Source organism: Anopheles arabiensis, chromosome 2, assembly GCF_016920715.1.
Source record: "Anopheles arabiensis isolate DONGOLA chromosome 2, AaraD3, whole genome shotgun sequence".
Taxonomy (NCBI): Eukaryota; Metazoa; Arthropoda; class Insecta; order Diptera; family Culicidae; genus Anopheles; species Anopheles arabiensis.
The window spans coordinates 16,342,190-16,368,112 of NC_053517.1; the positions used below are offsets into that span (position 1 = coordinate 16,342,190).

The 25,923-nt window shown below is 48.6% G+C and overlaps 1 protein-coding gene across 2 annotated transcripts; it reads left to right on the forward strand.

Annotated features, from left to right (window-relative positions):
- On the forward strand, window positions 1-25,923 carry LOC120896225 (RAC serine/threonine-protein kinase). 2 transcript variants are annotated; one of them, XM_040300204.1, is made up of 7 exons: window positions 1-175; window positions 2,801-3,404; window positions 17,472-18,350; window positions 18,424-18,621; window positions 18,722-18,873; window positions 22,178-22,796; window positions 22,876-25,923. In XM_040300204.1, exons 3-7 carry the CDS (start codon window positions 17,679-17,681, stop codon window positions 22,954-22,956), a joined length of 1,722 nt encoding a protein of 573 aa, XP_040156138.1. In that variant the 5' UTR covers window positions 1-175; window positions 2,801-3,404; window positions 17,472-17,678; the 3' UTR covers window positions 22,957-25,923. The 2 variants fall into 2 exon arrangements, with proteins under 2 accessions (XP_040156138.1, XP_040156139.1); XM_040300205.1 differs by lacking the exon at window positions 1-175 and adding an exon at window positions 1,255-1,567.

Here is a 25,923-nt window from a genome sequence, read left to right on the forward strand (position 1 = left end):
TTCTGTGTACAGTTGAACGTATACGCTGAATCGTTGGCATAGTACGCCAGACATCGATGCACCTTGTACCCGCATTGTCGACCCGTTTCGCTAAGCGCGACAGGAAAGCACCATCATCCGCAGCATCCGCAGCGGACAAGTAGCATTGCGCTTTCAATGCACATCGACCTGCCAGGTAATGTATCGTCCGTTGCCATTCATAAAATCCCATGCCATCCCCGGGTGTGTCCCATCAATTTTAGGTGCTGCTGCTGCTGCTTTTTTTCTTCTTCGTTAGTAGTTGGTTCTTCTACACCGATGCCATGCCCATATGCCCGATCCGCGTGTGTGTCCTTGGGCGTGAAATTCTACGTTTCGGAATTTCGATGGGTCCCCGTGTCTTCGTGCGCAGTTTAGTTGGCTGAAGCGTAATATTCAGCCCGACGGTTGGTTTGGGATGGTTTTTCTGGTGAAATGGTTTTTGTGCTCGTACCTGGTGTTGGGTCGCTCTGTGTGCATGTGTGTGTGTGTGTGTGTGTGTGTGTGTGTGTGTGTGTGTGTGCTCTGCGCGATATCGTCAATGTATGCCGATTCGGAGGAAGAGAATTGTTTTGTGCTTTTAAAAAAGACGAGATAAAATTTGGTTAGTTTTTCTTTTTTGTTTAAACTACAAAAAAAAAAAAATAAACGTATCCCGCAATTATCAGGTCTCAGTGTGTTCCAAATTTGCTTCTTCCCCCAATACGCAAAGTGCAAAGTGGAACGTGTACGCAACGAGAAATCGATACGCACGCAAACATACTTATAACATACCCATAACATAATGCCACCAGCACCAGCCAGCAACAACAACAACAACAACAACAAAAGCCCAAATCGAGTAGGCATTGCTGGGCTTTCCTCGTTTGTGTTTTCATTCCTTTTGCCCCGATTAATCCAGACCAAATAGAGCCATCCAAATAGTTTTATCCGTCGTTGTGTAGCGACGTACAGACCGACATTCGCCGTGACCCCGGTGGTGTGGCAATTGCTGTGCGTCTGTGTGCGTGAAACCGTCTGTCCCTCAGCTTCATCCAAAAAACGCGTTTTCCGCTGTACATTTTATATGCAGAGACTTTGAGCTTATTGGCCCCATTCGCTTCTTTAAATCTAGAATGAAATTTAATCTTACAATCGAGCATTCTTCATTGTGTGGCTTCCAATTGCCTTATCCCGTGGAAGTATCGTTAAACCTATTTGCTATCAGTTTGTTTTTATTGAAAATGTTTATCTAGATTTCATGTAGCCGTTGGTTAGAGTTCTTTACAAAAAAGTGTTAAAGTTCTATTTACGCGTGTTTGTGTGCGGTCAATGCGCCACGGGCGCGTAGTGAGAAGCGTGGTAGCCGATCGGTATGGACAGTAGTCGGTAGACAGGCAGCGCACGTACGGCGAGAGGTTCCTGCTCCGGATCGTAGCCCTCTTGCGTGCGCTTGTGTGTGTGGTTGTAGCGGAATGTGTCTGGCGCGGTGTGTCTGTGCGGCAGTGTGCGTGCGTGTTCACCAGGCGAGACGCGGACCTCATTCACACGCTCTGTCTAGCGCAAGAAGGTCTCTATGTATATGTGTGCGTGTGTGAGTGTATGGCGGAAGAGCAGGGTGCCGCGCCGGGGTCGTCGTGTCTGGAAAGAAGTGGAGAAAATGTAAAAATCAAGAACGACGAAATAAATGCGTGAACTGGTGGCGATAGTGGGAGCGAACGTACGAACGTGCAAAAAGCAACAAAAAAAGGTGTAAAGCAGTGCTCTCCAACCTGTGCTTCGCAGTTCCACTTTAAACATCAAGATTAATCAACAATCAAGATTAAATGTTCAATAGGCACGTTTAGTATAAGCTTTGAACATATTTTTGATTAAAACTTTGAACTAATACTTTTTCAAAGCCAAGTGGTCCGCGATCGGCATAAGGTTGTAAAGAATAACGTCTTCGCTTACTACCACGACGACCCGATCAACTTTACATGTTTAGCCCAATGGAAGGCATCAGGGCCTGCCAGTAAACTTTCCCGTTTGTCGGTTGCAGGCCATGGGGCTTGATTGGCTTGAGCTGCCAGGCCAGGAGATGTTTTTCAACAGCTGTCAAATGGTGTATTAGCAGCATGATAAAATTTCAGTTCTTACACATGATTTTCTTTTCAGTTTTTACACATCACAAAGAACAGTCAAGATCCATTCATTTTGAAGAGTGTTGAAAATCATGTGGAAGAACGGAACAAATTATTGTGATGCAATTACAACATTTGACAGCTGTTGAACACCGTCTCTCGCAAGCAATGAAAGATGTTGTTGACATTCTAAATTGACTCGGAAAACCCTGTATTTTTTTTTTCTCCGTCCTCTCAGGAACGAGGTCCCCGTAATATAGCACGGTTTGATTAGTAGCCAAAAGCTCGTTAAAGGCAGTTTTCGATTCTAATTCTCAATGTTATTATAACAATGTATCATCGCAAGAATGTTGTTATTTGGTTCATGAATTTTACAGGAAATGTGTCCTGTTTGATGTTTGATGAATTTTGCAGGGCTTTCCGCTGTCAAAGAGGCATGGCCAAGATGGCCAAACCGATTTTGGCTAATAGTTGACCTCCTTCCTCGTTCCTAGAGTATCCGTCGCGGCGGTGGGAACATTGTTTTGTTTGTACATTTTCCAGCTACGAATTGTTATCTTCTCTTCAATTGACGGCCACTTCGGATTTTTGGGGAGTGGTTGTCTGGTCACCCGTTACACACGATGATGCGGTACCCATGCGGTATTAATCTGTTCTCTTCTTCCCCTATTCTTTTGCAGTGTTTTTTTGGGAGCTGAAAAAGTGAACAAGGCAAATTTGCTTCACCGAAAAACGGCACGAAAAGTGATTGTAAGTGTGTGTGTGTGATTCCAGAAGAGTTAAACAGAAGGAAAGAAGAATTACGCCCTTCCTTGTGGCGACGGTGCCACACTGTCAGGTTTAGTGTTGCGCGTGTGTGTGTTCGTGCCTGCGTGTTTGATGCACAATATCAAGGCACTTGCAGAGGAATTACAAAACAAATATTAAAAGATCGTGCGTTTGTGTGTGATAAGCAGTGAAATTTGTGTGAAAATTTCATCACTTCATCAGCAGCAGCACCGAGCAGCAGTGATCCGTTTCTACAGGGTACCGGAACAATCCGGAGCACAGAGAGGCATATCGGTGTGTTTTTTTGCGTTGGCTTCGTCTGTGTTTGTGTGTGTGTTTTCCTGCTCCAAGCGGTTCCAGCCAGCTAAGCCCGGTCTAGCCACACTGCACAGAGAGACGGACCACAACACGTTTTGTGTGCGTGTACTGTCGGACGGCGGGGAGTAGTAGTGTGTGTCTGTGTGTTAGCAGCCGAAAAGTGCGGAAGTGACTCGACGATATTGCTGCGACTGAAAGGTAAATAGAGAAAGGGGTTTTATTTGCTAGCCCGTGGGTGGGGGAGGGAGGATGACGGTTGCTGTCGGACACGGCAGAAGGGGCGGTGCGAGAAGCGGGGATGGTTTTTAAGTTTTTTTTTCTCCGGTTCGATGAGATGTTGGTCTCTCAACTGTGTTTGCTCTAATCATCCTTGGAGAGCTGGCCAAGGGACTGAAGACAACAGGCGGTGCGGTGCGTAATGAGCAAAACTGCTCCACAGACACACATTTACACACACAAACAAACGCCTCGAAAAACTCGCGTCGCGAACGTATCGCGTTTTGGTGTGAAACAATCTGACGCAATCGGAAAGTACGAGAAATGTCAAAAACGAAGGGCCGCCGTCGCTTTCCCCCACCCCTTGTATTACGCGACATCCTTTTGCGCAGGATCCTCCTCGCCGCCACCGCCCCTCCTTTAGCCCCAACACACTGACGCACACACCGGTGCGCGCCGTACAAGCGAACGATTGTGAAAGGACACGCAACTCTTGTTTTTCCTTTTCCTTCTGTCAGGTTCACGACTCCACGCGTGTGTTGACAGATCGGGGGGATATGGATTGCTTCGATGGTGGTGGTGGTGGTGCTGGTGGTGGGTTAATGGTTGTGTCTGGCTGTCAAAATCGTCGTATCGCAAACGAGGTCAAGAGCGTGAATATGATGTTCCGTGAATTTGGGGCAGCAGCGCCTTCATCCACCATCGCCTTCGCCTTGGTCTTGCCCCACCCCCACCCTTGCCCCCATTCCGATGAGCGCGTCAATGCTAAATCCTTACAGTTTGGGGTTTTTCCCTTCTGAGGCCCCGTGAAATCTGCTTGTCGGTGTCTTCACACGAGCAAAAACCAGAAAAAAAGCTTGTACAAAAAATGGGACAAAATTTGCACACCACCGCCGCTCTCTACTACACTATTCAAAGCTCGAATGGTCCGAGCGGCTCCGGTCTAGTATTGTTGGACATTTTAGTATTTTACAGGGGTTTCCAAGTCACGTTCGTATGTATTTTTTTTTTAATTACTGCGTGTACGATGTTCATCCACTTCAATTTGTTATTTAATTTCAAACTTTTTATTTTTAATTTCTTCAGTATGATATTCAACCGTATAATGACATTGTTTTTTCACCGGGTTATGGAGCCCGGTGACGCCAAAAAAGTGCATCAAAATGCATGTAATAATAATTTTGTATATGTTGTACTAATCTTGATGAGATGCGGCTTCAAACCCCCGCTGAAAACACGATAGCAATAGACCGTTGAAGTGTTGAAAATCATGTTGAAGAGATTAAACATTATTATGATGGAAATACAATATCACAGTGATGTGGAATAACTACCTGCACGCGTGTAAAAACACAATTTACACTCGAAAGCTGCTGTTCGGTCGAATGGGAGGAAAACACCCAAAACCAGTCTTAACAAAAAAGCACACAGACAGCCCTTTTGGTGCGTGTTTTGCACGCTCACATAGTCACTGTCTGTGACTTTCCGGGCGGAGGAATCCCCTTCCCCCCGCTCTCACCCCCTTTCCCGCGTACCAAAGATCAGACCTGCGTGCCAGCAGTCGCGCCACCGTCGTCTGCCATTGGGGGTCACCGCGGCGGTTGTCAACCGTTTCTGCGCGGCGGCGTCGTGGCCTCGTTCGGATTTTCGTTTTTTCGTCGCTACTATTTTAACACTCTGCGTAAACAAATGCGCTTCTAAGCAAGACATTACCGCTAAATGTCCCCCCCCCCATATACACACACAAACAGGGCAACCGACCCAAGTGTTGTGGATGGTTCACGATCATGATCGTAAGGCGTGATACACATTTGCACGATTCATTCCCCCCGTTTGGTGCGTGCGTGTGTGTGTGTGTGTGAGTTTGGGTGTCGGTGTTGTTGGTGGGCAGGGTGACAGCGTGGTGATGAGGGTTTTGAAGGCAGACAGCAGCAACTATTACAATTACAGTTCGGTGATGGACGAAATCGTTCATAAATCCTTTTTTGAAAGGTGCGTTTTGGCTTTAGTAAACTCGAACACCCGTACCATCAGGAAAGATTCCGGGTATTGGGGGGGGAGCGGATGGTTGCTAACTCTCACCGCCCAAGCGCTGCTAGATTTACACAGAAACCGTTTGCTTTTCCTAGAATTTAATTTGTGCAGGAAGGCAAAGATGAGTAGAAGCAGCAACAACAACAACCTCAGGCTCGCAGACCGCGATCTAAAATAATCCCCAAGATTTTGTTGTGTGTCCCGGCGCAGCAGCTGGGTACGGGAATGGTGGGGGGGGGGATTGCGTGCACACCATAAACACCGTTCCGTTTAGGAGGTGGTTTAGTAAATTAATTTTCCTATTGGATTATAAATACAGCACAAAGGTGCCCAAGAGAATACTTTAATGTTTAATTTGAAGTGATGGATTGTCTGATTGTATGAGATATTTTCAATGCTTTTTTTACTGATATTTCAACTTACGATCACTCAATAAGGAAATGTAACTTTGAATCGAAGGTGGAAAGGATTTCTGCCATGCAAATAATTACGATTAATGAAACTCTTCCAATTGTTGGCAAAAAATCCACTTGGAACTCATATGTTAGGAACTCTTGATTTTGTCGAAGTGTTCAATTTTCAAACTCAAATCTAACGCTTACTGAAATTAGTCCCGAAATTTCACAAACAATCGTACCTCCACGGAGGAATATTCCAATATCATGTCAGCTGTCCTTTTCATACATTTGCCCGCTTATACGATGCTAAACCATTTCTGAGTGCCTTCTAATTAAGCTACAAAGGCTCGAGAAAGTGTGCCGAAACCAATCTCAGACAAAAAGTGCACGATCGAGGCGTGTTTTGCTTGCACATTTGCGTGTGTGTTCGATTGGAAGGTAACTGATGCCACCGAAAACAAACTGTGCACGCCAGAGGCCAGACTCCTCGGGTACAAAGTGAAAAACAAAACCCCTCCCTTCCAACCTCCTTTCCTTCCTTTTTCCACCCCGTGGAGTGTGGTGGCTGGGGTTAACACACGGGGCCGGCATACTAAGTACAAAACCTTCTCGACGGGTGTATCGCGATCGCGAAAACAACAAACCCCAACCGCCGCCGCTGCCATTGCGAAAGGAGGTGACAAAAATCAGTTGGAATGTTAGTCGCAGTCAGGGGGGGGGGGGCGGGGGGGGGGTGGAATACGACCCAAAAAAAAAACGGGGAGCATGACACGGCCACCATGTCGCCGGCATCTCGTCGTCTATGAATACATCGTCTGCGAATGTTTGGCGTTGCGCCGCAATAGGACACGGTTCTAATTTTGGCCCCTCGACAGCAGCAGCACCAGCAGTTGCATTCACACACACACACAGCGTCTGTCTGTGGCGGGCAGGACGAGGGTCCTCTTCTTCCTCAACGCCTTCCGGTGCGGTGTTGTGTGACCACTGGCACACCCAGCACAGCTCCCAGTCTGCCTGGATGTTGACGAGAAGAGGGGCTCCTGGAAGGGGGAGTAGCTCGATACGCGAAATGAAATGGTTCAACGTGTTTTCATTATACAGTCGAGCTTTTGCGCCGATGAAGATGTTGCCTCGCTGAGCTTCCGCTGGAAGAATCTTGAAGAAGCAGTGAAGAGGAGCAGCCAGCAGACACAGCATCCGGCAGTAGATGTTAAGCTACAGGGAAGGGTGAGAAACACAATGCGGGAGGGCCGTTACATGTTTCCCCAAATGCACAGAGGGTTACAGGGGCTGGCGGCCGGCGGTAAGAGTGGCCTAAAAATAGTGCCCGAGATCGCGGCTCGAGAACCAACACCACCAACACGCCGAACCGACGACAAAACCCCTGTGCTTCTTGTGGCCGTCTGTGTGTGTGTCTGTGTGTATAGTACGGACGGAGTTTATTTATCGCATCCCCAGCACTATTTATTTTGCACCGGTTGAATGAACCTTCGTTGTGAGGGGGAGGACTGAGGGGGACGATGTTGGCGAGGGTGGACGCGAGGGCATTCGGGCAAGAGCACGCGCGCTCACGCACGCGCTTCCTCGCCTACACTTGACCAAACAATAACAAGAATTTCGTAATAATTCTTAAAAACAAATTGTAACCGCATGACTATTTTGTACACACAGCTTTTCCCTCGCTACCTGTTGTTGTTGTTGTTGTTGTTGCCGGGTGTGGAACGTGTTACCGCGGTGTGCAAATGTATGGAAGTATGTTGCTGCACTCCCGCTGGATGATCCTCTGGTGGAAGAGAGGATCTAATACGCTAACTGTCGCAGCGAAACAGACTTTCCCAGTCTGCGTTTATGTGTTTCCTTGTCAAAGTTATCCAATATCATAATGTTTATAGTGATGGCATTTGAATTTTACAAATCTTTGTAAATTCCTCGTTTGTTCAACTCTCTCTGTGTGTCTTGTTGACCTGCTCATGATAGAGCTCGGACATGATATGGCTCGGACAATAATCATTCTCCAGGTAGCTCGGTCCCTGGCTGCAGCCTCCCATCCATGTAGACACTAGTGTTGGGTAAATCTGATTCAGATTCACAATCTTTGAAAAGATTCTATGATTCTGAATCTCGATTGCAAACATTCATGAATCTCCAAAGATTTGTGTATCTCCAAAGATTCCTAAATCTGGAAAGATTTATGAATTTCGAAAGATTAATAAATCTCTAAAGATTAACGAATCTCTTGGGATTTATGGATTTCAAGAGATTCATAAATCTCCAAGGATTCATAGAGTTTGAGCTTTTTATTATTCTTCTTCTTGGAGTAACAAGCTACGTGATCATGCCAGCCTCTTAAGGCTTTCGAGACTTCTTGGCAAGTACAACGCAGCCTGATAGTTTGTTTTGCTACGGGGAGACGGCCCACACGAGGCTTGAACTCACGACAGGCATGTTATTATTATGCGGGATCGCGTAAATTCAATATTTTGATAGATTCATGAATCCCTGGAGATGGCTAGATTTTAATGAAATGTTATAGAATGTTATAGATTCATGAATATTTGAAGATTTGCCCCCCTAAGATGTTCATGAATCTTTAAAGAGTCGATTCGAGATTCTAATCACTCATCAAAGAAAAGATTCATATGAATGAATCTCATCGAATAAAATCCAACACTCTAGTAGACATTGAGTTCGCTGTGCGTCATTCCCTGCGTCTTATGCCGAACTGGGGATCGCTGTCGAACACCTTCCTGGTGGGGCATGTCCATCCTCATGACATGCCCCAGCTATCGCATCCTGCTGGCAGCCTTCGCCGCCGCCAGGATGCTCGGTTAGCCGTACTGCTCAGCAAGCTCGTGGTTCATCCATTGTTCAATGGATATGAAGGATATGAATGTTGTTGAATGTATAGAGTGATGAATATCCTCTTCGCCAGTTTTAAAGCTTCATTGATGTCCAATACTGAGAACTCCAGCTTCGTTGATTGAAGTTTAGGAAAGATGGCGGAACAGAACAGAAACCTTCATTGTACCTTTGTTCTACCTAACTAACTGTTCGTCTACCGAAGTATACAAATAGAACGTAGCTCGAATCGATTACGCGAGAACAAGTGCTGCCCGCAATCGTGGCGCCACAATTGTTTCAGCGATCGCTACAACAACAACAACAGGGGAGGGGAAGGGGTCATGAAGAAAAGAGAGCACACACACACACACACACACACACACACACAAAACAACAAGTTGCTTTTTACATTGTTCGCTCCCACTGCAATCGATTCGGGTGAATTTTGATGGTGCATTTTAATCGCCCCCGTTTATGACACGCCGGCCAGACAGCCCCTGCCTTCCCTCCTGCACACCCGCTCATGTAATGTGCCGCCACCCCCTGCACCAGGCGAAGTGGTGTATCAAATGGCAACACGGGCGAGTTTACCGGGCCAAAAACACACACAGACGCCTCGTTGCGCACTTTGCGTTCTCCTGTTGCGCATAAACACGCGCTACACATACACGCACGCGCACTTACGCTATTAATCTGTGACCTGGCGCCACCACCTGTCCCAATGCTGTAGCTGTGGGGTAAGGGGGGAGATGAGTGGGATGGAGACCGGGGGTAACGTGTTTTGATTCGCGAGATGTTTGTGCCGTCAGTGACTGATTGGTGTGGAGGGGGCAAAGGGAAGTGGGAGGGGTGGGGGGCGCTTAGCGTAAGTGTGATAAGGTGCGAACGCGGTTGCGGATCGAATGTGAACTCCATGACGCAGATGGCAAAGTTGTAGGAATGGGGAGGGGGGAGGGAGGGTGGGCTGGTGAAGTTTTTAGGGCTCCCCACACCACATGTACGTAGGATCGAGAGACGGTGCCGAATAGAATGCATCCGTTGGCCACCACTTCGAAGGGAGAGAGGGTAGGGTAGGCGGCAGGGTGGAAAGCTGTTGGCGCGTGGCCACATGCGGCCCGGTTCGCGAGTATTTGAGTACGGCAAACAGCAGTTATTGCAGTCGTAGTAAACAACGCTCATCGTTTGGCGCGCTAACTTCTCCGCTAAGGAGGAGGGGGTGTGAGGGTGGGGGGGGTACTCTTACTTCTTTTCGTATCGTTGGGGGTTACATTTTCGGCTGAACTTTTTACACAGCGCTGATAAGCACACGCTCGCCGAACGGAAGTGATCTTCCGCATCCGGTTTCGTGCTTACTGCGTGTTGTTTGTTTTGTTCCGTTTTGATAGGCGGTTGTTAGGCGATGAGCAAACGTATTGGTAACTGTAAAAGTCTTCAATGAAATTCAAATAAATCTACGCTTTTTTCTCGATGACTGTGACTCCTCTTGAAGAATCATCACTTTCATTGGGACGGTTAAAGTGTTGACCAAAAAAACAGCGCCTTCAAGATGCTTGTTTGCGGAGTTGTTTACAAAATTTCAACTAACAGCGATGATTGTGACATTTCGAGCGTGGCTAGAAGGGGAGCGGATGCAGCGGAAGCATGCATGCATGCATGCAGCGTGTAACGCCGTGGACGGGACTTGTTGACAGTGCAATAAAAACGTGACACCTTCTTCCTTTGCCTTCCCTTGCGCGCACTGCCCTCGCGTGTGCTCTTACGCCTTTAGCGCAACGAGGGACCGAGCGAGAGAGAGAGAGAGAGAGAGAGAGAGAGAGAGAGAGAGAGAGAGAGAGAGAGAGAGAGAGAGAGAGAGAGAGAGAGAGAGAGAGAGAGAGAGAGAGAGAGAGAGAGAGAGAGAGAGAGAGAGAGAGAGAGATGGACTCACACGTGCTCTCGCTGGCTGGCTGACTGGTGGCTGTGTTTACCGATGCGCACTTTAGCCCATGGAATAACCGCCACCGTATGGTGTGCCGCCCCCTCCCCCTCTCTCTCTCTCTATCTGCTGTGCGTGTGTGTGTCGGTGTGTGTGTGTCAATGACGCCAATGCCAGGTTTATGGCGCATCAACTTAATTCGCACGGCGATGTGCCGCCGTAGTTACGGTACAGAAGAGAGGTTGGGGTAAACAGTCGTGAAGGGGCGTGTGTTCCTGTTATCAATGCGGATTTCATTGCTATCAGTAACGGATGGTTTTACCTGTTTTTGTTGGTGTACCGTGTAAGTCAGCGAATACAGAACATCCCAACGAAGGATATAAAGTTTGGAATATAAAGATTTGTTAAAAGAAAAGTTCCTCCGTAAACGATCAGTCGCAATAAGCAACGAAGCGAAGGACGCGTACACTTTACGCCTTTGGTTTCAATTAGCACTCAGTAATTAGCCCGTTTTTTTCTATTATAAGCAATCAGACGTTATTGTCACTTCTTTGCTCCTTCACCTCTGCACAATCCACACGGAAAATCCCGGGTGGATCGACTACTACTGGTGCGATTGCTTCAAACCACCAATGAAGCATCCCGTGAAGAAGCTTTCCCTTTCTTTTTCTTCGTTCCTTTACCGCTCCAGTATCATCACTAATCAATTGATCAATTGGCCGTTCATTGGTTACAATTGTGTGGCACCCTAACAAGCTGTGTAAGTGTAGTAGTCTGGTAGTGTGGAGTAAGCAATGGCAGCTTCCAATTAATTGTAGCAGGATATTTTTAAACCCCTTAACTCCTCGTTCCATATCCAAGGATGTCCTTGAGAGGGATAGCAATAAGGCTGAAGGATTGCCACATACATGTAGTGCCAGAGAGGCGCGAATTTGAAGATGTATTCTTCAGTCAGAATAACAGCAATTAATAACTTGAGTAGCTAAAACCTGCTACCACCTTACGGCTTCATGCTTGACAAATGTATTTAAACGGGAGCTTCTTCTGTTTGGCTTCTGTCTTTAATCTGAAGCAGCAAAGTCGTTCCCAAAAAGCTGCCTGTTTTGCTCCAAAATAGTGATGTGCTCTTTGGAGCGTACCCACGACTCCGATCCGACTTCTTCGGCTATTGTTTGTCCGATTCCAACTCCGATAAAATCCGAACCAATAGTCTCCGGGCGACTCCGGACGACTCTTGAGGACTTCGAACGCCTCCGAACGACTCTGGACGACTCCGGAAGACTCCGGACGACTCCGGACGACTCCGGATGACTCCGGACGACTCCGGACGACTCCGGACGGCTCCGGACGACTCTGGACGACTCCGGACGACTCCGGACGACTCCGATCGACTTCGGATTTTGGTTCCGAAATTATCCTAGTCGGACTGGAGTCGTCTCAAGATTTTTGCCAACTTAACGCATCACTTCTTCAAAATATACAAATCTTTTTGCTCCGAAATAAACAAGTTTTTTTGGGACTGCAAGAAAGAAGGTCATGATTAGTGTTTGGCATGACATTTTTTCCCGCCCGATGGTTCTTGACCTATTCGTTGTTCTAGGTTGCAACTGCATTCTGCCTTGCCGTGAAGCGGGAAACCATTTCCCTTTTTAATGAACCTTGTACATCCCTCTGACGATCCCATTCATCATTGAGGTTAGTTGTGCATTTGGACGAAGCTACCCCCCGTCTCTAAAACCTTGCTACGTCGTAAAATATTCAAATCCTTTGCCTTGCTGCGCGTCCGCTTGTGACTATCACGTTCCCAGCTTCATCGTGCTGGCTGGCTGCGGCATGCTGCGCATGGCTGAAGAAGCTGCATCTTGTAGAAACGAGGCTAGAATTGCACATTATACCCCACAACACCCGCTGTCGACTGCCTACAGTAGCAGCTTTTCGTTGCGAACTCGGCGATTGTGCAATGGGTTCTCGACGGGATCAATAATTCCTCTCCCCCGCTGTACGAGTTGGACGGAAAACGGAGCGTTACAGCGGTAGCCGGCAGGTTGGTGAGTTGCATCACAAGCTGGGAGGGTAGATTTTGCTTCGTTGATTGAAGATATCTATATGGCAAATTCTTGCAACGGGCAAATCCTAAAGGCAGAGACGCGTGGCTCCCGGTAGGCATGCATGCGTGTGCACTCCTACTCGCCGCTCTCATGCTACTGGGATGAAGTTGGACGTGTGGCAGTGAGAGTTTAATCGTGGAAGAAAGAAGAACGGGGTGAAGGGTGCGGACACCCACCATTCGTTGTCCATGCGAATGTGTGTGTGTGTGTGCGTGTTTCTCGGGAATGTTGGGGAAGGTCTTTGCTGCCGATGCGCCTCACGCGACGCCAACCGCGTTCGGTTAGGTCAGGGTTTTAGCGACGAACACCCCCCCCCCCAGCCCCAGACACTTTTGGGTGTGGCTTCCCACAACCCTAACGAAACAACCAGCGCCCCGCGAGAGTGCGGTTTTCCCACACCCTTCCGCCCCCTCCCCCTCTATACGTTTTCTCTTTTTGTTCTTTTTGCTCTTTTTCCTCCACTGGTGTCTGGTGCACACTGTTCAGAATAGACTTTTTTTATGTGCCAATTTTGTCTTGTCTTTCGTTGTGTATGTTTTTTCCCCATTTTTCTTTCCCTCCGCTTCGCTTCTCAACGCTTTTGTGATTGATGCAACGGAACGGTTTTTTTTTTTGGTCTCGGCGAGTGCCTTGCAGTGCCGGCCGGATCCATGCACTTCCTCCTCCCATCTTTGCCCCCGTGTGTGTGTTTGTGTCGGGCGAGGGAAGCAGACAGCAGCTCGAATCGTGTGCTCCAAGTCAATTCGTTACGCAAATTTTACGTGCACGGCGGCTGCTTCTGCCCCGTGCAATGAATGAACATACACTACACACATAAACACACACACACACATGGGTTTGTTTCCGGTGGGTTGGTACCGGGGGGATCAGGATAGCTGCACCCCGACTGCAGCAAACGAGATATATGGCGAGTGAGAATCGGATACGATCTTTTGCCGTGTGTGTGTGACTGTTTGTATTCTCTCTCTCTCTCTCTCTCTCTCTCTCTCTCTCTCTCTCTCTCGCGCTTTATTGCTCCCTCTTTATCTCTCACTTTATACCTTTCTTTTTTATCTCTCTCTCTTTCTCTTTATCTCTCTCTCACTCCCTTTATACCTTTCTTTTTTATCTCATTCTCTTTCTCTATCTTTTTATCTCTCTCACTCTCTCTTTCTCGCTCTCTCTTTCTCTCTCTCTCTCTCTCTCTCTCTCTCTCGACAAAGAGTAAAGCGCACTGTATGTCTGGTGCAGTCATGCAGTGTAGTTGCATGTTGCATGCTGGATCCATCTCTCTTTCTCTATAACTGCGTTCGGGCTTGGCCGACCAGTGGGGTGGTTACCGTATTGATTTCTAGCGTGCGTTTGTTGCGTTTGTGCAGCTGCACCGAAAAGTGCAAGCGAGAAACGTATGTTTGAGTAAATATTCCCCAAAGGTTGCCGGATGAAGAAGTTACGTCTGCTTTGTTACATTGCGTTATTAGGTGACAAATTGCACCGAAAGCATGTTTAAAGGCTTAGCAAAACGACTCCCATACTACTGTGCGCCACAAGGGTTACATAATGCAGTTACTGATAAAGCCCCCCAAAAGGCACCGTAAGCGCAGAAGGAAAAGGAATTCCATTGATTCGTGGCTCCGATCGGTGGTGCATTTGCTGCCAGACACGAATCTGACTTGTCCTTTCCATTCATTTGCACGCAAAATCACACTTTCATTGTTGAAATGTGGCTGCTGTGCCCCCCACCCGTACCAGAAGTTCTCCCGTTCTGGGGGGGGGGGGGGGAGGTCACAACAGAACACGAATCGTCGGTGGAAAAATAAGGTGCGTGTGTGTGGTGTCCCAAAATTTGGGTCACAGCCAAAAAGTGAGTGTGATCTGGGGCGGCGATGGTGGTGACCCAGTTTCCAGCGGTACTCAATTTTCCCACCCCACACACGCACCCCGGTCCTACTGTGGTGTTTGGGCTTGTGTAGTGTAGTGGCCCCATGTGACTTGGGAGTGGTGTGTCGGATGGTGGCGCCTTAATTCAATCATGCGCCATGCTGCACACCACCAGAGTGCTTGGTAGTTGTTTGCATGTGTGCTGTTACAAGGTTTGTTTACATTCCACGCTCCTCCGTCTCCCGGTGCAGCATGGAGTGTCTGTCTCGGTCGTCCCATTGCCGGATCGTCCCAATCGGAAGCCGGATGTGAGACCTTATCACACATGAGTTTCCCTTGCAAGCAAGGTTTACACTTTCCCAGGAACTGGTCGCACTGTCCATTTCGAAGGAAAATGCGCAGTTGATTGTAAACACATTACGTACCATTTTATTTGGACTTTTGACCTGTGTCTCTGGGTATGGCAAACCCGGATGTTATTGGTTGTTGAAAAACAAGATAAAAACGTTTGCGTTTAATACAACATTTCTTGTGCTGCTGCTGCTACTGCTGACCTTATTTGTTGCAAGACCCAACTGCTCGCACCCAGAAAAGCAGCAGCTGCTGCTGTAAAAATCAATCAACCGGCTGTTGTATTTTTGTTTTCCTTGTTTTCATTATTATTATTACTGCTTGCATCATAACAACAGACAGCGTGGCGGTGGTGGGAGGTGTGGCCGGAGGACGGAAGGGTCTTGTGCGTAGGAAACGATGACCTACTTTTTCGGTGGGTCCATCACCCACCATCGTGGGACAGAAAAGGGTGTTGCTTTTTTTTTTTTGCTCGGTTCCTTCTCGTGTGTCTGTGCCGCCGTCTGGAATGTTATGGTTCCCGGAAAAGCAGTGGATAAAATCGCAAAACCGCAGGAACGAGCAACCGCGGCACGGGGGGCGTGTTTGTGTTTTTCGGGTTGATTCCGAGAATTTCTCCGCTGCTCACCGGCTCCCTCTCTCTCTCTCTCTCTCTCTAACGCCGTAGGTCGGTCTCTGTGTGTATGTTTACGAGGTTTAATTTGAATTTTATTGTTTTTAGATTTATTTTTGTCCCAACAACGCGCGTACACGTGGTGTGCAGGGGGGGGGGGGATGGAAGCGAAGGGGGAGTATATGGGGTTGTTGTTTGCGTTCATTTGCGTTCAACGATTTAATATCGTTTTAAACTGCGTTCGACGACCGCCTTATTGCTAGAATGGAAAGAAAGTCTATGTCATATAATCAGTCTCTGTCATGTACTGTCATTTCTGTCATGTTTTGCTGTGTTGTGCATGACTATAGTCTTATAGTTATAAGTTGCAGTAACCCGTTAAAGTGTGCAAAAACTGTCTGAAATGCAGGAACTAATCGGTCGGTTTATTGCTAGAACCTAAATTCACTTTCTTTTTTAATTTGACGAAAAGCTACGCCTTTTGAGAGTTTTTAGTAAAATAAGAATCATTAATTAAGGCATACCGTGGGTGGTGACTGATTTGTTTGCCTTATTGCTTTTTTTTCTATTAAACCAGAAAACTCCCAGTTTTTCTTTCAAATAAATCAAACCTTACTTTTGGCTCTAACTCTCTCTCTCTCTACCTCTATCGCGGCGGCGGCGTCGGCGGAAAGAGAATGATAGTGAAAAACAGGTGTTTTTGAACTGCCATCCCTCCCCATGTACACCTCCTCTTCCCTTTCCTCTCCCACTACCTAGCATCATGATCACCCCCAACGCACACACACACACACACGTATGCTCTACGCCACTACATGATCTTTGGTGGGGGGGGTGCTTCATTGGGGGATGATGAAGCAACAATGTATACGAACCACCAGTCAGTCCAGTGCGCAATGTAGAGGATGGGGGGGGGGGGGGGGGGCGATGCAAAGGGTTGGAAAGGGTGGCGGGAAAGAGGCTGAATGACGCCGCTCTGTGCTATTGCGCAGTGGTTTTATTTCGACCCGCTTGGGGTTTCTAACTGCCAAACCGTTTCAGGTTTTGGGCAAAAATGGAGTCTGAAATAGAGCGAATGAGTCATTTGTACAGAATTAAGCGTCTTACTCGCGATCAGGGGGGGGGGGGGGGTGTCTGTGTGTATAAGTTAGAACATTGTGGAGTTTAAACTCGTGGCTAGAAACTACTTGCGTACTTGAGGGACAAGAAACGATGGACTTAAAAAAGTGAAGAAAAATTGGTCACCATCACTGCGGCCCAGCAGATGCAATGTCACTTCTTTACACAGTATTTACAAGACTTGCAGGCTGTAGAAAAGTTTTAGCGGAGACAGCCCCACAACACCCCCTGATGTACCGACGACATTGTGCTTTTTTTCTGTCAAACACTGTCCCACACCCCAATGCCGGGCATGTGGAGCAAGTGTCTGAGTGCAACGGCAACCACCAGCATCGGGGGGCGGTTGGGCGGTCGGTTTTGGCGCCAGTTATGAAATAGGACGTGCGGCAGTGTGTGTGTGTGTGTTTGACGCGGGAGCGAGAGCCGCCTTCTGTTGCAGTCGTGTATCAACGGCCGCACTTGTTTTTGATAAGAAAAGGCATTGAAAGATACGACAACAATGTACCGAAGAACCCCGTCGATGTGTGTGTGTGTGCGCGCTTCTTTATAAGCATGTCCATTTGGACAGTGTGTTGATGGGGCGCGTTTGTTGTTTTTACTGAAATTTGAATCCATCTCACACGCACGGAATTTGCATCCGAACGGAGATAGTGAAACGCACACACAATTCGAGCGTGCTCTTGATTGGGTTTGAGATCGTTACCGTCGTTATTGTGAAGAGTGAGCTCACGCCCGGAGCACGTGAAAGCGTCGCGAATGTGTAGTGCTAACAAGTGTCTCATTGTCTTTCTTTCCTTCCTCCTTTTGCAGATAACACCGTGCGAAGACACCGGCAAAAAAATCTCATTGGTGTAAGAAAATCCGATTGGAAAGGCAAGCGGAAATCAAAATCACAGCTCAACGCTTTCCCGCAAAAGTAACGTCCAGGATCGGCTGACATCGGCTTATTTTAAGAAAGAAAAAACACAAAAAGGACAAAGGGTGTGTTGACGCTCATCCCGCTGCCCCGCCACCAGCATGACTTCCAAAACGGTTCAGAATGCGCCCGCCATTGCTATCTCCACGCCCGCCGCCGCATCCATAAAATCGTCCACCTCGTCGCTCATCTCCAGCATGTCGCTGGCCTCGCCAATGACCATGTCGTCCACGATGTCGATATCGTCGGCGGACAGTGCGATGGTCGCCGGCTCGTCGTCCAGCGGCAGCGGCGGCGGCATTGGCTGCTCCACCATCGTGAAGGAGGGCTGGCTGTACAAGCGGGGCGAACACATCAAGACGTGGCGCTCGCGCTACTTCATCCTGAAGAGTGACGGCACGCTCGAGGGCTACAAGATACGGCCGGATCCGCAGGTGCCGACCGAACCGTCGAACAAGTTCACCGTGCGCGACTGCCAGATCATGTCGATCGATCGGCCCCGCCCGTTCACCTTCATCATCCGCGGGCTGCAGTGGACGACCGTGATCGAGCGCATGTTCCACGTGGAGGACGAGAACGACCGGAAGGACTGGGTGGAGGCGATCCGCAGCGTCGCGAACAAGCTGAACGAGGAGGAGGTGTACCAGGCGACGCTGCCGAACCAGGCGGCCGACGACGACTGCGAGATGGGCTCGATCGCGGAGGACGAGCTGGTGAACGAGAAGCCGGTGTACGGTACCGCGACGGACAAAGTGAGCGGCAAGCGGAAGGTGGTAAGTTGAGGAAACATTCAGCAGGCCGCCGCCGGACATGCTTTAATGGAATCGTATTTGTTTTCCATTTTAGACGCTGGAAAACTTTGAATTCCTGAAAGTGCTCGGCAAAGGCACCTTCGGCAAGGTGATCCTGTGCCGGGAGAAAACCTCCTCGAAGCTGTACGCGATCAAGATACTGAAAAAGGACGTCATCATACAGAAGGACGAGGTGGCCCACACGATGGCCGAGAGCCGCGTGCTCAAGACGACCAATCATCCATTTTTGATAGTAAGTTTTGCGCATACACACGCACTATCAGCTTCCTTGCACGAAAAGCCACTAACGCGGGATGGTTTTTGTTCGCCTGTCTCTTCTCCATTCTTCGCAGTCGCTAAAGTACTCGTTCCAAACGGTCGATCGCCTGTGCTTCGTGATGCAGTACGTCAACGGGGGCGAGCTGTTCTTCCACCTGAGCCGCGAACGCATATTCCCCGAGGATCGGACGCGCTTCTACGCGGCGGAAATTATATCAGCGCTCGGGTAAGCCTACAGCGTGCGCTAATTGCGCTAATGGGAGGTGTAAGGACGCGCTTTTAATGTACAGGCAGAAAATGACTCTCTAAGAGGAGGAGCATGTTACAGTTTCTGATTTACAGGGTTTTCCAGGGGTTCTCATAGCTGTGGGACTCTTCTTTGAGTCTTTCTTATGGGAAATGAACTTGATATCATGGGAATTTGACTCTTATTGGATTTGAGCAACAAGGGTGCTATAGAGTCCAATTCCCATTACATTACGTTCATTACACCTAAAAAAGAGTCAATAAAGTGTCCACCAGCTATGATAGCACCTGGAAAACGCTGAATATGGAATAGTATAGTAAATATTATCCAACAGTCCACGGACAAGCATAATGTCGCAAACAACAATATCCACAGTGCTGTGTGATTGCGCTGTGTTAGATGACGCCTTGCTGTCGTTCTTGTTATTGTTGTTTTCCGATACCGCCGGCATGCCGTTATGCAATGCCCCGCACTGGAAGGAATTTCAAGAACAACAAACTCAAAGCTGGTAGAAAAAACGCGCTGATAAAGCCCCTTCCCCCCCTACTATGTGGTGGTGAGTTGCAGAACGCGAACAAACGAACGAACAAACTTGATCAACATCGATGACGGATACGATAAGTGTCGCGACTGCATATTTTTGCAATCTTTCATTCGCGGATAAGGCGAATGACGGGGAACACAACAAAAACAGCCCATTGCCCAACTTCCCGTCACCAAGTCGTCCGGCGCGCCGGTGTTGTTGTATCGGTGGCACGTTTTTTTCTTCATTCTGTTTTATCAGCAGCACCCCCCCCCCCCAACACACAGCAGGGGGGTTGTGGAGCGTGGGGTGGCTTGTTGTTTGTGTTTGTACCTTTCTAACGGTGCACGTGTGTTTTTTTTCTCTCCTACTTATTGCAAACGTGCTTGCACAATCGTTGCGGGTGCCCAAGCGCTAAACAACAACAAAAAGGGCTGCTCTTGCTTGTCCCCGTATCCCCTTGCACACCAAAACCACCAAACCATTATCGCGTTTGGTGGGAGGGGGATTTTCCCGCGATAAAAAAACAGGGAAGACGGGGAAACCCGGGATAAGTTTGACGAACATTGGTAACAACACCGCCCGTGCGCCGTACGAAACAGAAACAAAAACAGAGGAGCGATGGAGTTAATATTGCTCTAGGCGCCGCAAACCGCCGGGCGCGAGAGCACAACAGCACTACAATGTATGGCCACAGCACAATTTGATTGTTGTGTCTACGCCCGCGCAGCAAAACAACGTGATCTCGAGAGCAGTTTTAAGCGAATGGTGACGGGAGGGGGGGAAGGGGGAGGACGTTCGGGTTTTAATTGCGTACACACGCCGCTGGTGTTGAGTCAAAGTTGGTTTAAAGTTCGGGCTGCTGCGTAAGCCGTTTAAGAAGCGGCTGCACGTAGTGTGTAGGATCCATTCTTTCCCCCCTTTGGTTGGTGCGCATACTCATCATCATCGACAATGTTGCCGACGCAGTTGCAAGATCGTACTTGCGTTTTGTGGTTGCCTGCGTATGGTTGGCGGAAATTTATTGTCTGCTGCTATCGTTGAGGGCGCAAAGTTTCAAGGGCAAAGTAAACAGTTCGCTTTGCAATATGATGACCATCTGTCGAATGGGGAGAGACAACTACTTTCGGTTAGTCGCATGCACTCTTGCACGCAGTTTGGTTTTGCTGTAAGGTCTCTCCTTTTCCCCTGTTTGTTTGGAGAGAGAGAGAGGGATAAAACAGGGGAATGAGAGAGTTGAAGGGTTATGGGAGTTGGATGTTTTGCATCAAAACAAATGAGTCAGCCAAAACGGGGCCACACAGCCACCACCACCACCACTCCAAACTACTATCGTCTTGGGTGATGCCCGCGCCCCTGAGTCATGCGTTTGTATTGTTTTGCTGCACGGGCTGCAATGTTGACAACGGTTCGTGCGTCATAATAATTGTATTGTTTTTCTTTTTTATTCGTTCGTTCTGTTTATGAAATTGAATTGAGTTTAGAAAACGGGGTTTCAGGGGTTCCCAAATTGTTGTGGGACACTTTCTTGACTTTTTCTTATGGGAAGTGAACTTCATATGATGGAAATTGAACTCCATGGCATCCTATTTGGCAGACTCGTTGTAAATTCCTATTGGTTTTGTCCAACAAGGGTACTATAGAGTCCAATTCCCATTACATTACGTTCATTTCAAGTAAGAAGGATCCAACAAAGTTTCCCACAGCTATGAGAACTCCTGGAAAACGCTGTAAATGGTTTGTTGATTTTTTTTTAATCCGGTGCCAAAAACCGGCCCTTCATAATTTTGTTTGATTTGTCCCGAACTGTGCAAACATTTGTTACCGAACAGTCACACAATTGACATTATCAAGGTTAATTCCACAAACCGAAGAATTAACTGCGAAAGTGAACCACCGCCGGGTAGTCCTCCTCTCTGGTGGTGGGAGTGGTGGTCACCATTCTTCCAATACGAGCGCGTTCGTTAATCCGCGCTCGCACAGACACACCCGAGCGCAAAAGGAGGAGGTGGAGAAGGATGATTCAATGGCTCAACTATTTCCGTCCGCACGATCCGAACCTCCGACCGACCCGATGCGATCTTCGCCCGCAAAACAACCTGTGGCTGAGGGGTGATGGGGTTGCGGCATGTTGGTTTAACGCGTCCCGGCGTGTCGCTTTATTGTTCCCGCGCGTGCGGCACCCAAGCGACAAAATCGACATGCTTTCTCGCTCTCTCAGGTTTACTGATCTATTGGGTAGAATGAGAAAGCATGTCGATTTTGTTACTTGGGCACTGTCCATGCCTTACCATGGACCGTCGTTTCCGCTGAAACTACGTCAGTGGGCGGTGTGCGTGTGTGTGTGTGTACAATTCTGTCTGCATGTAATGTGCGCGCCACAAGAGAGTACACACGAGATTCATTCATGAAAAGAAGACGCCGACGCATGGGTTTTGTGCCGCGCAATAGTTTTGTTTGTGTGGCGACGTCTGACGACAATGTGTGTGTGTGTGGTCTGTGGCGATGGGACAAAGAAGCCGCAGGGGACTGGTGGCGTCCTTCCCGTACCAAAGAGAGAGAGAGCGATGCAAACCCCACTATTGACGTCAATTGGCGCATTCCAAAACGCCCCGGTTTAGACACGAGTTTCCGTTGTCTCGTATGCTTTCTCCCATCCTTCCTACAAAGAGTTGGTTCCACCCCCCCGTACATTGTTGCGCTACTATTGTGATATGATTGTTTATAATTTCTCCCGCATGCTGCCTCTCCTCCCTCCAGCTACCTACACTCGCACGGCATCATCTATCGGGACTTGAAGCTGGAAAACCTGCTGCTCGACAAGGACGGCCACATCAAGATCGCCGACTTTGGCCTGTGCAAGGAGGACATCACGTACGGCCGGACGACGAAAACGTTCTGCGGTACGCCCGAGTACCTGGCGCCGGAGGTGCTGGAGGACAACGATTACGGCCACGCGGTCGACTGGTGGGGCACGGGCGTCGTCATGTACGAGATGATTTGCGGCCGGCTGCCGTTCTACAACCGCGACCACGACATCCTGTTCACGCTGATCCTGATGGAGGAGGTGAAGTTCCCGCGCAACATCAGCCCGAACGCGCGCAGCCTGCTGAGCGGGCTGCTGGTGAAAAATCCAAAGCAGCGGCTCGGGGGCGGCCCGGACGATGCGAAGGAAATCATGGCCCACCCGTTCTTTGCCAGCATCAACTGGACGGATCTGGTGCAGAAGCGCATCACGCCCCCGTTCAAGCCGCAGGTCACGAGCGACACGGACACGCGCTACTTCGACCGGGAGTTCACCGGCGAGAGTGTGGAGCTGACACCGTCCGACTCGAACGGGCCGCTCGGTGCGATCCAGGAGGAACCACACTTTTCCGAAGTAAGTGAGGGGGGGGGGGCATGGTTTGTACAAGGGGAAAGCTCGTTCTTAATGTGCACCGTTTCTTTCACCATTGCAGTTCAGCTACCAGGATATGGCTTCCACCATGAACACGCCCAGCTACATGAACCACTCGCACAACTTTCACCCGATGCAGTGAGAGCAAGCGGCCCGTGAAAGGCGCCCGGTGAGTTCGGGCGCACAGTAGCGCGAAACAATGGTGGGGAAGGGTGAGTGTGGGACCTGGACACCAGACACTGCGCCTTCTTTGGAGACCCCCTCTTCACCCCTCTCTGTACACAATGGGTTATGGTGGAAATACCCGGTCAAAACGCCCGCGTCGTGGATATATTCCGGTGTGCCGGGTTCAATCGCTGGAATCGCACGGGGCCGTGAGGAAATGATGCAGTACGCGCGGCGAGGATAAAAGGGGAAGAGAAAAAGCATGAAGAAGGCAAATCGTGAATAGAGTGAAGAAGGCAACGAGCAAAAATCTTTTTCGTTTGAATAGCAGCAGCAGCAGCAGCAGCAAGGGGTCAGCGTAACGTTCGTAACAATCCGCCAGCAAAAGCATAAGGAACCAAGCCTGTTTATGTTCGATTACTACGCGTATTCCAATAGCCCGGAGGTGTGAATTTTCTGTATGTGTGTGTATGTGTGTCCCGTCTGCCCTATTCCTGTCGGTGCCGCTTGAACCGCACCACCAACGGTTGGACCGAACAGTCGAGTGGACGAAGGAACGGGAAAGAGGGGATGTTCAAAAAAGGCCACATGTGCAGATGAACCTGCGCCCGGTGAAGATCCTCGGAAGGATGGGGGGAGGGGGGGGGGTAGAAATGCCGCACAGTGGAGGGAAAGAGCCATGATATGTGCGCTACATCGACGGACCGACCAGATCGGTGATCGGGCTGTGCGACCCGACCCGTCCGGTACAGAAGAGTTGTTGTTTTTTTTATGTTCCTTACACCTGCAAACACCCCCCTCACCCATCGCAACAGTTATACTTTATGTTCGCAACAGTCAAGCCAGCAAAACAAAGAACAAAATTCCTTAACCTCTCCTCCTCAATGCCTCAGCCCGCTCTCTAGTTCAGCGCGAACGCCCGCAAAGAGAAGCAAAAGCGAAGGAGGTGATTGAGGGGTGCGAAATAGATGATACTTACCACCACCACCAGCACCACCGTCGTGCCAACAATTGCCATAGCCAACGCCGTGAAAATGATCTCAGTTTAATAGCAATCGAACCAGGAAACAATAGATTATAATAGATCTCAATACAGAGAGACACAACTTTACACACACAGGCAGACAGATAGACAGACACCCACCTGAATATTAACTCTCTAGCAGGAGCAGGAAAGGTAGTGTGGGGTGGTGTGCTCTAGTGAAAAAGGGTTGCACTTTTAGTTGCCTTTCTTATCATGTTCAACAGAGCTCCACATCTCCCGTGTATCAGTGAACGACGGAGCCAGCAGTAAAAGAGTGGCAACACGAAAAGTTCACCAACAAACAGCTCATAGTATAATGTTCACCAGCCAACCCCAGCCAACCATCACGTCACGAAGAATGGAAGCGATTTTGATCGTACTTGCGCGCGATTCCTTGAGCAAACGAAGAAGAAATTAACACGATTTGCGCGCTATTTTAGTGTCGTATAACACAGAGAGTAAGAGAGAGAGAGATAGATAGAGAGAGAGAGAAAGCATAATTTAACCGAAGTTTGAGCACCCATTTAGAGAGGAGGATAAGTAAGTTTTGAACTTAGCTACTTTAATTCGTAACAAAAAGAGGCCTCGCTGCTGCTTCTCGCCAGCGTTTGCCAGCGAGAATCCTTTGTTCTCTTCCTGCTACTAGCATACACGCGTACGGGGAACGCGCGTTCGATTAGCATTATTACTTATTATTATTACCTTTGCGCGACACACACACACACACGCACGCAGCAACGCTCCCCCCAAATAATTTGTGAACCTTGTTTCCTATCACTTTCAAATGCGCCTGTTTTGTTTCCCCCGTGTTTATTCGTGACCACCGTAGTAAACCTTCTACCGGTGGTGTGTGGTGTACAAGCGGAGGTATTATTATGAAAGGACACAGCTCCCAAGTAGTGATGCTGCCGTGAGAAGCAAACGCGGAAAAAAGAAAGAGAGAGAGGGAGAGAGAAGCATGTTAATATAGAAGCTGCTTTTATAGACGATAAGCTGGTGCGCGCGCAGCAAGTGACGCAACGTGCGCGCTCAATGACGCAAGATTAGAAAGCAACGGGCTGTGATAGCATGAAGTTAATAATAGTGGTTAGAACATGTGTGTGTGTGTGTACGTGTATGTGAATGTATGCAGCTGTATCGACCTGGCCTGTAGGCAGCATATAGGCATGTAGAAATTGGCGCGCAAATGCTGTGTGCTCTTGGCGGAAGAGATGTATGCGCAAGGACGCTATTAAATACGCATCCTTGCACCAACTCTCTTCGCTAACACGGTTGGAAGAAGTCGTTGCACGGTAGAGAGAGAGAGAGAGATTCCTGACGAAATGCCCAGATAAAGGGACAAAAGGATTTTTGGGGGGAGCTATATCTCTACACCAATTTAGTAACACGTTCTGCTCTTCCCGCTTCCTCCAAAACGGTTGAGCGAAACGGGACGAACAACGGTGTGTGTACCCATCCCTTCGCGCCCCGCAATGTTGTCAACTGTGTGACAGTGTGTGTGTTCCTTAGCAGTGTGGTGTGTAATGAAAAGCGATCGTTTTGGAAGGATGGTAGGGTTAAGTGTAAGCAAGTTTAGTGTGCGAGAGAGAGAAAAGATCATTACAAGCTGAAAAAGGGAAATTGTTCATAATTCATTAGAGCCTAACCATATACACACGAACACGCGCGCGCGTTACTTTCATGATGTGTGTGTGGGTGTGTGATGTGTGCGTTTGTCGCTAAACTTTACTTTAAAAGTTGTAGTAGCCGCGCACCAGTAACAGCAACACAGTCGCTACTATCGGCGACAGCGCTGCTTTGAAGCAACTAAAACCAGTAGTAGTTAAAAACATAGAGTACTGGATAGGAGAAAATATCACTGCCTTAGGTAAACGAGACATTGACAGAATGGAAATAAAATAACTAGAAGAAACAACAAAA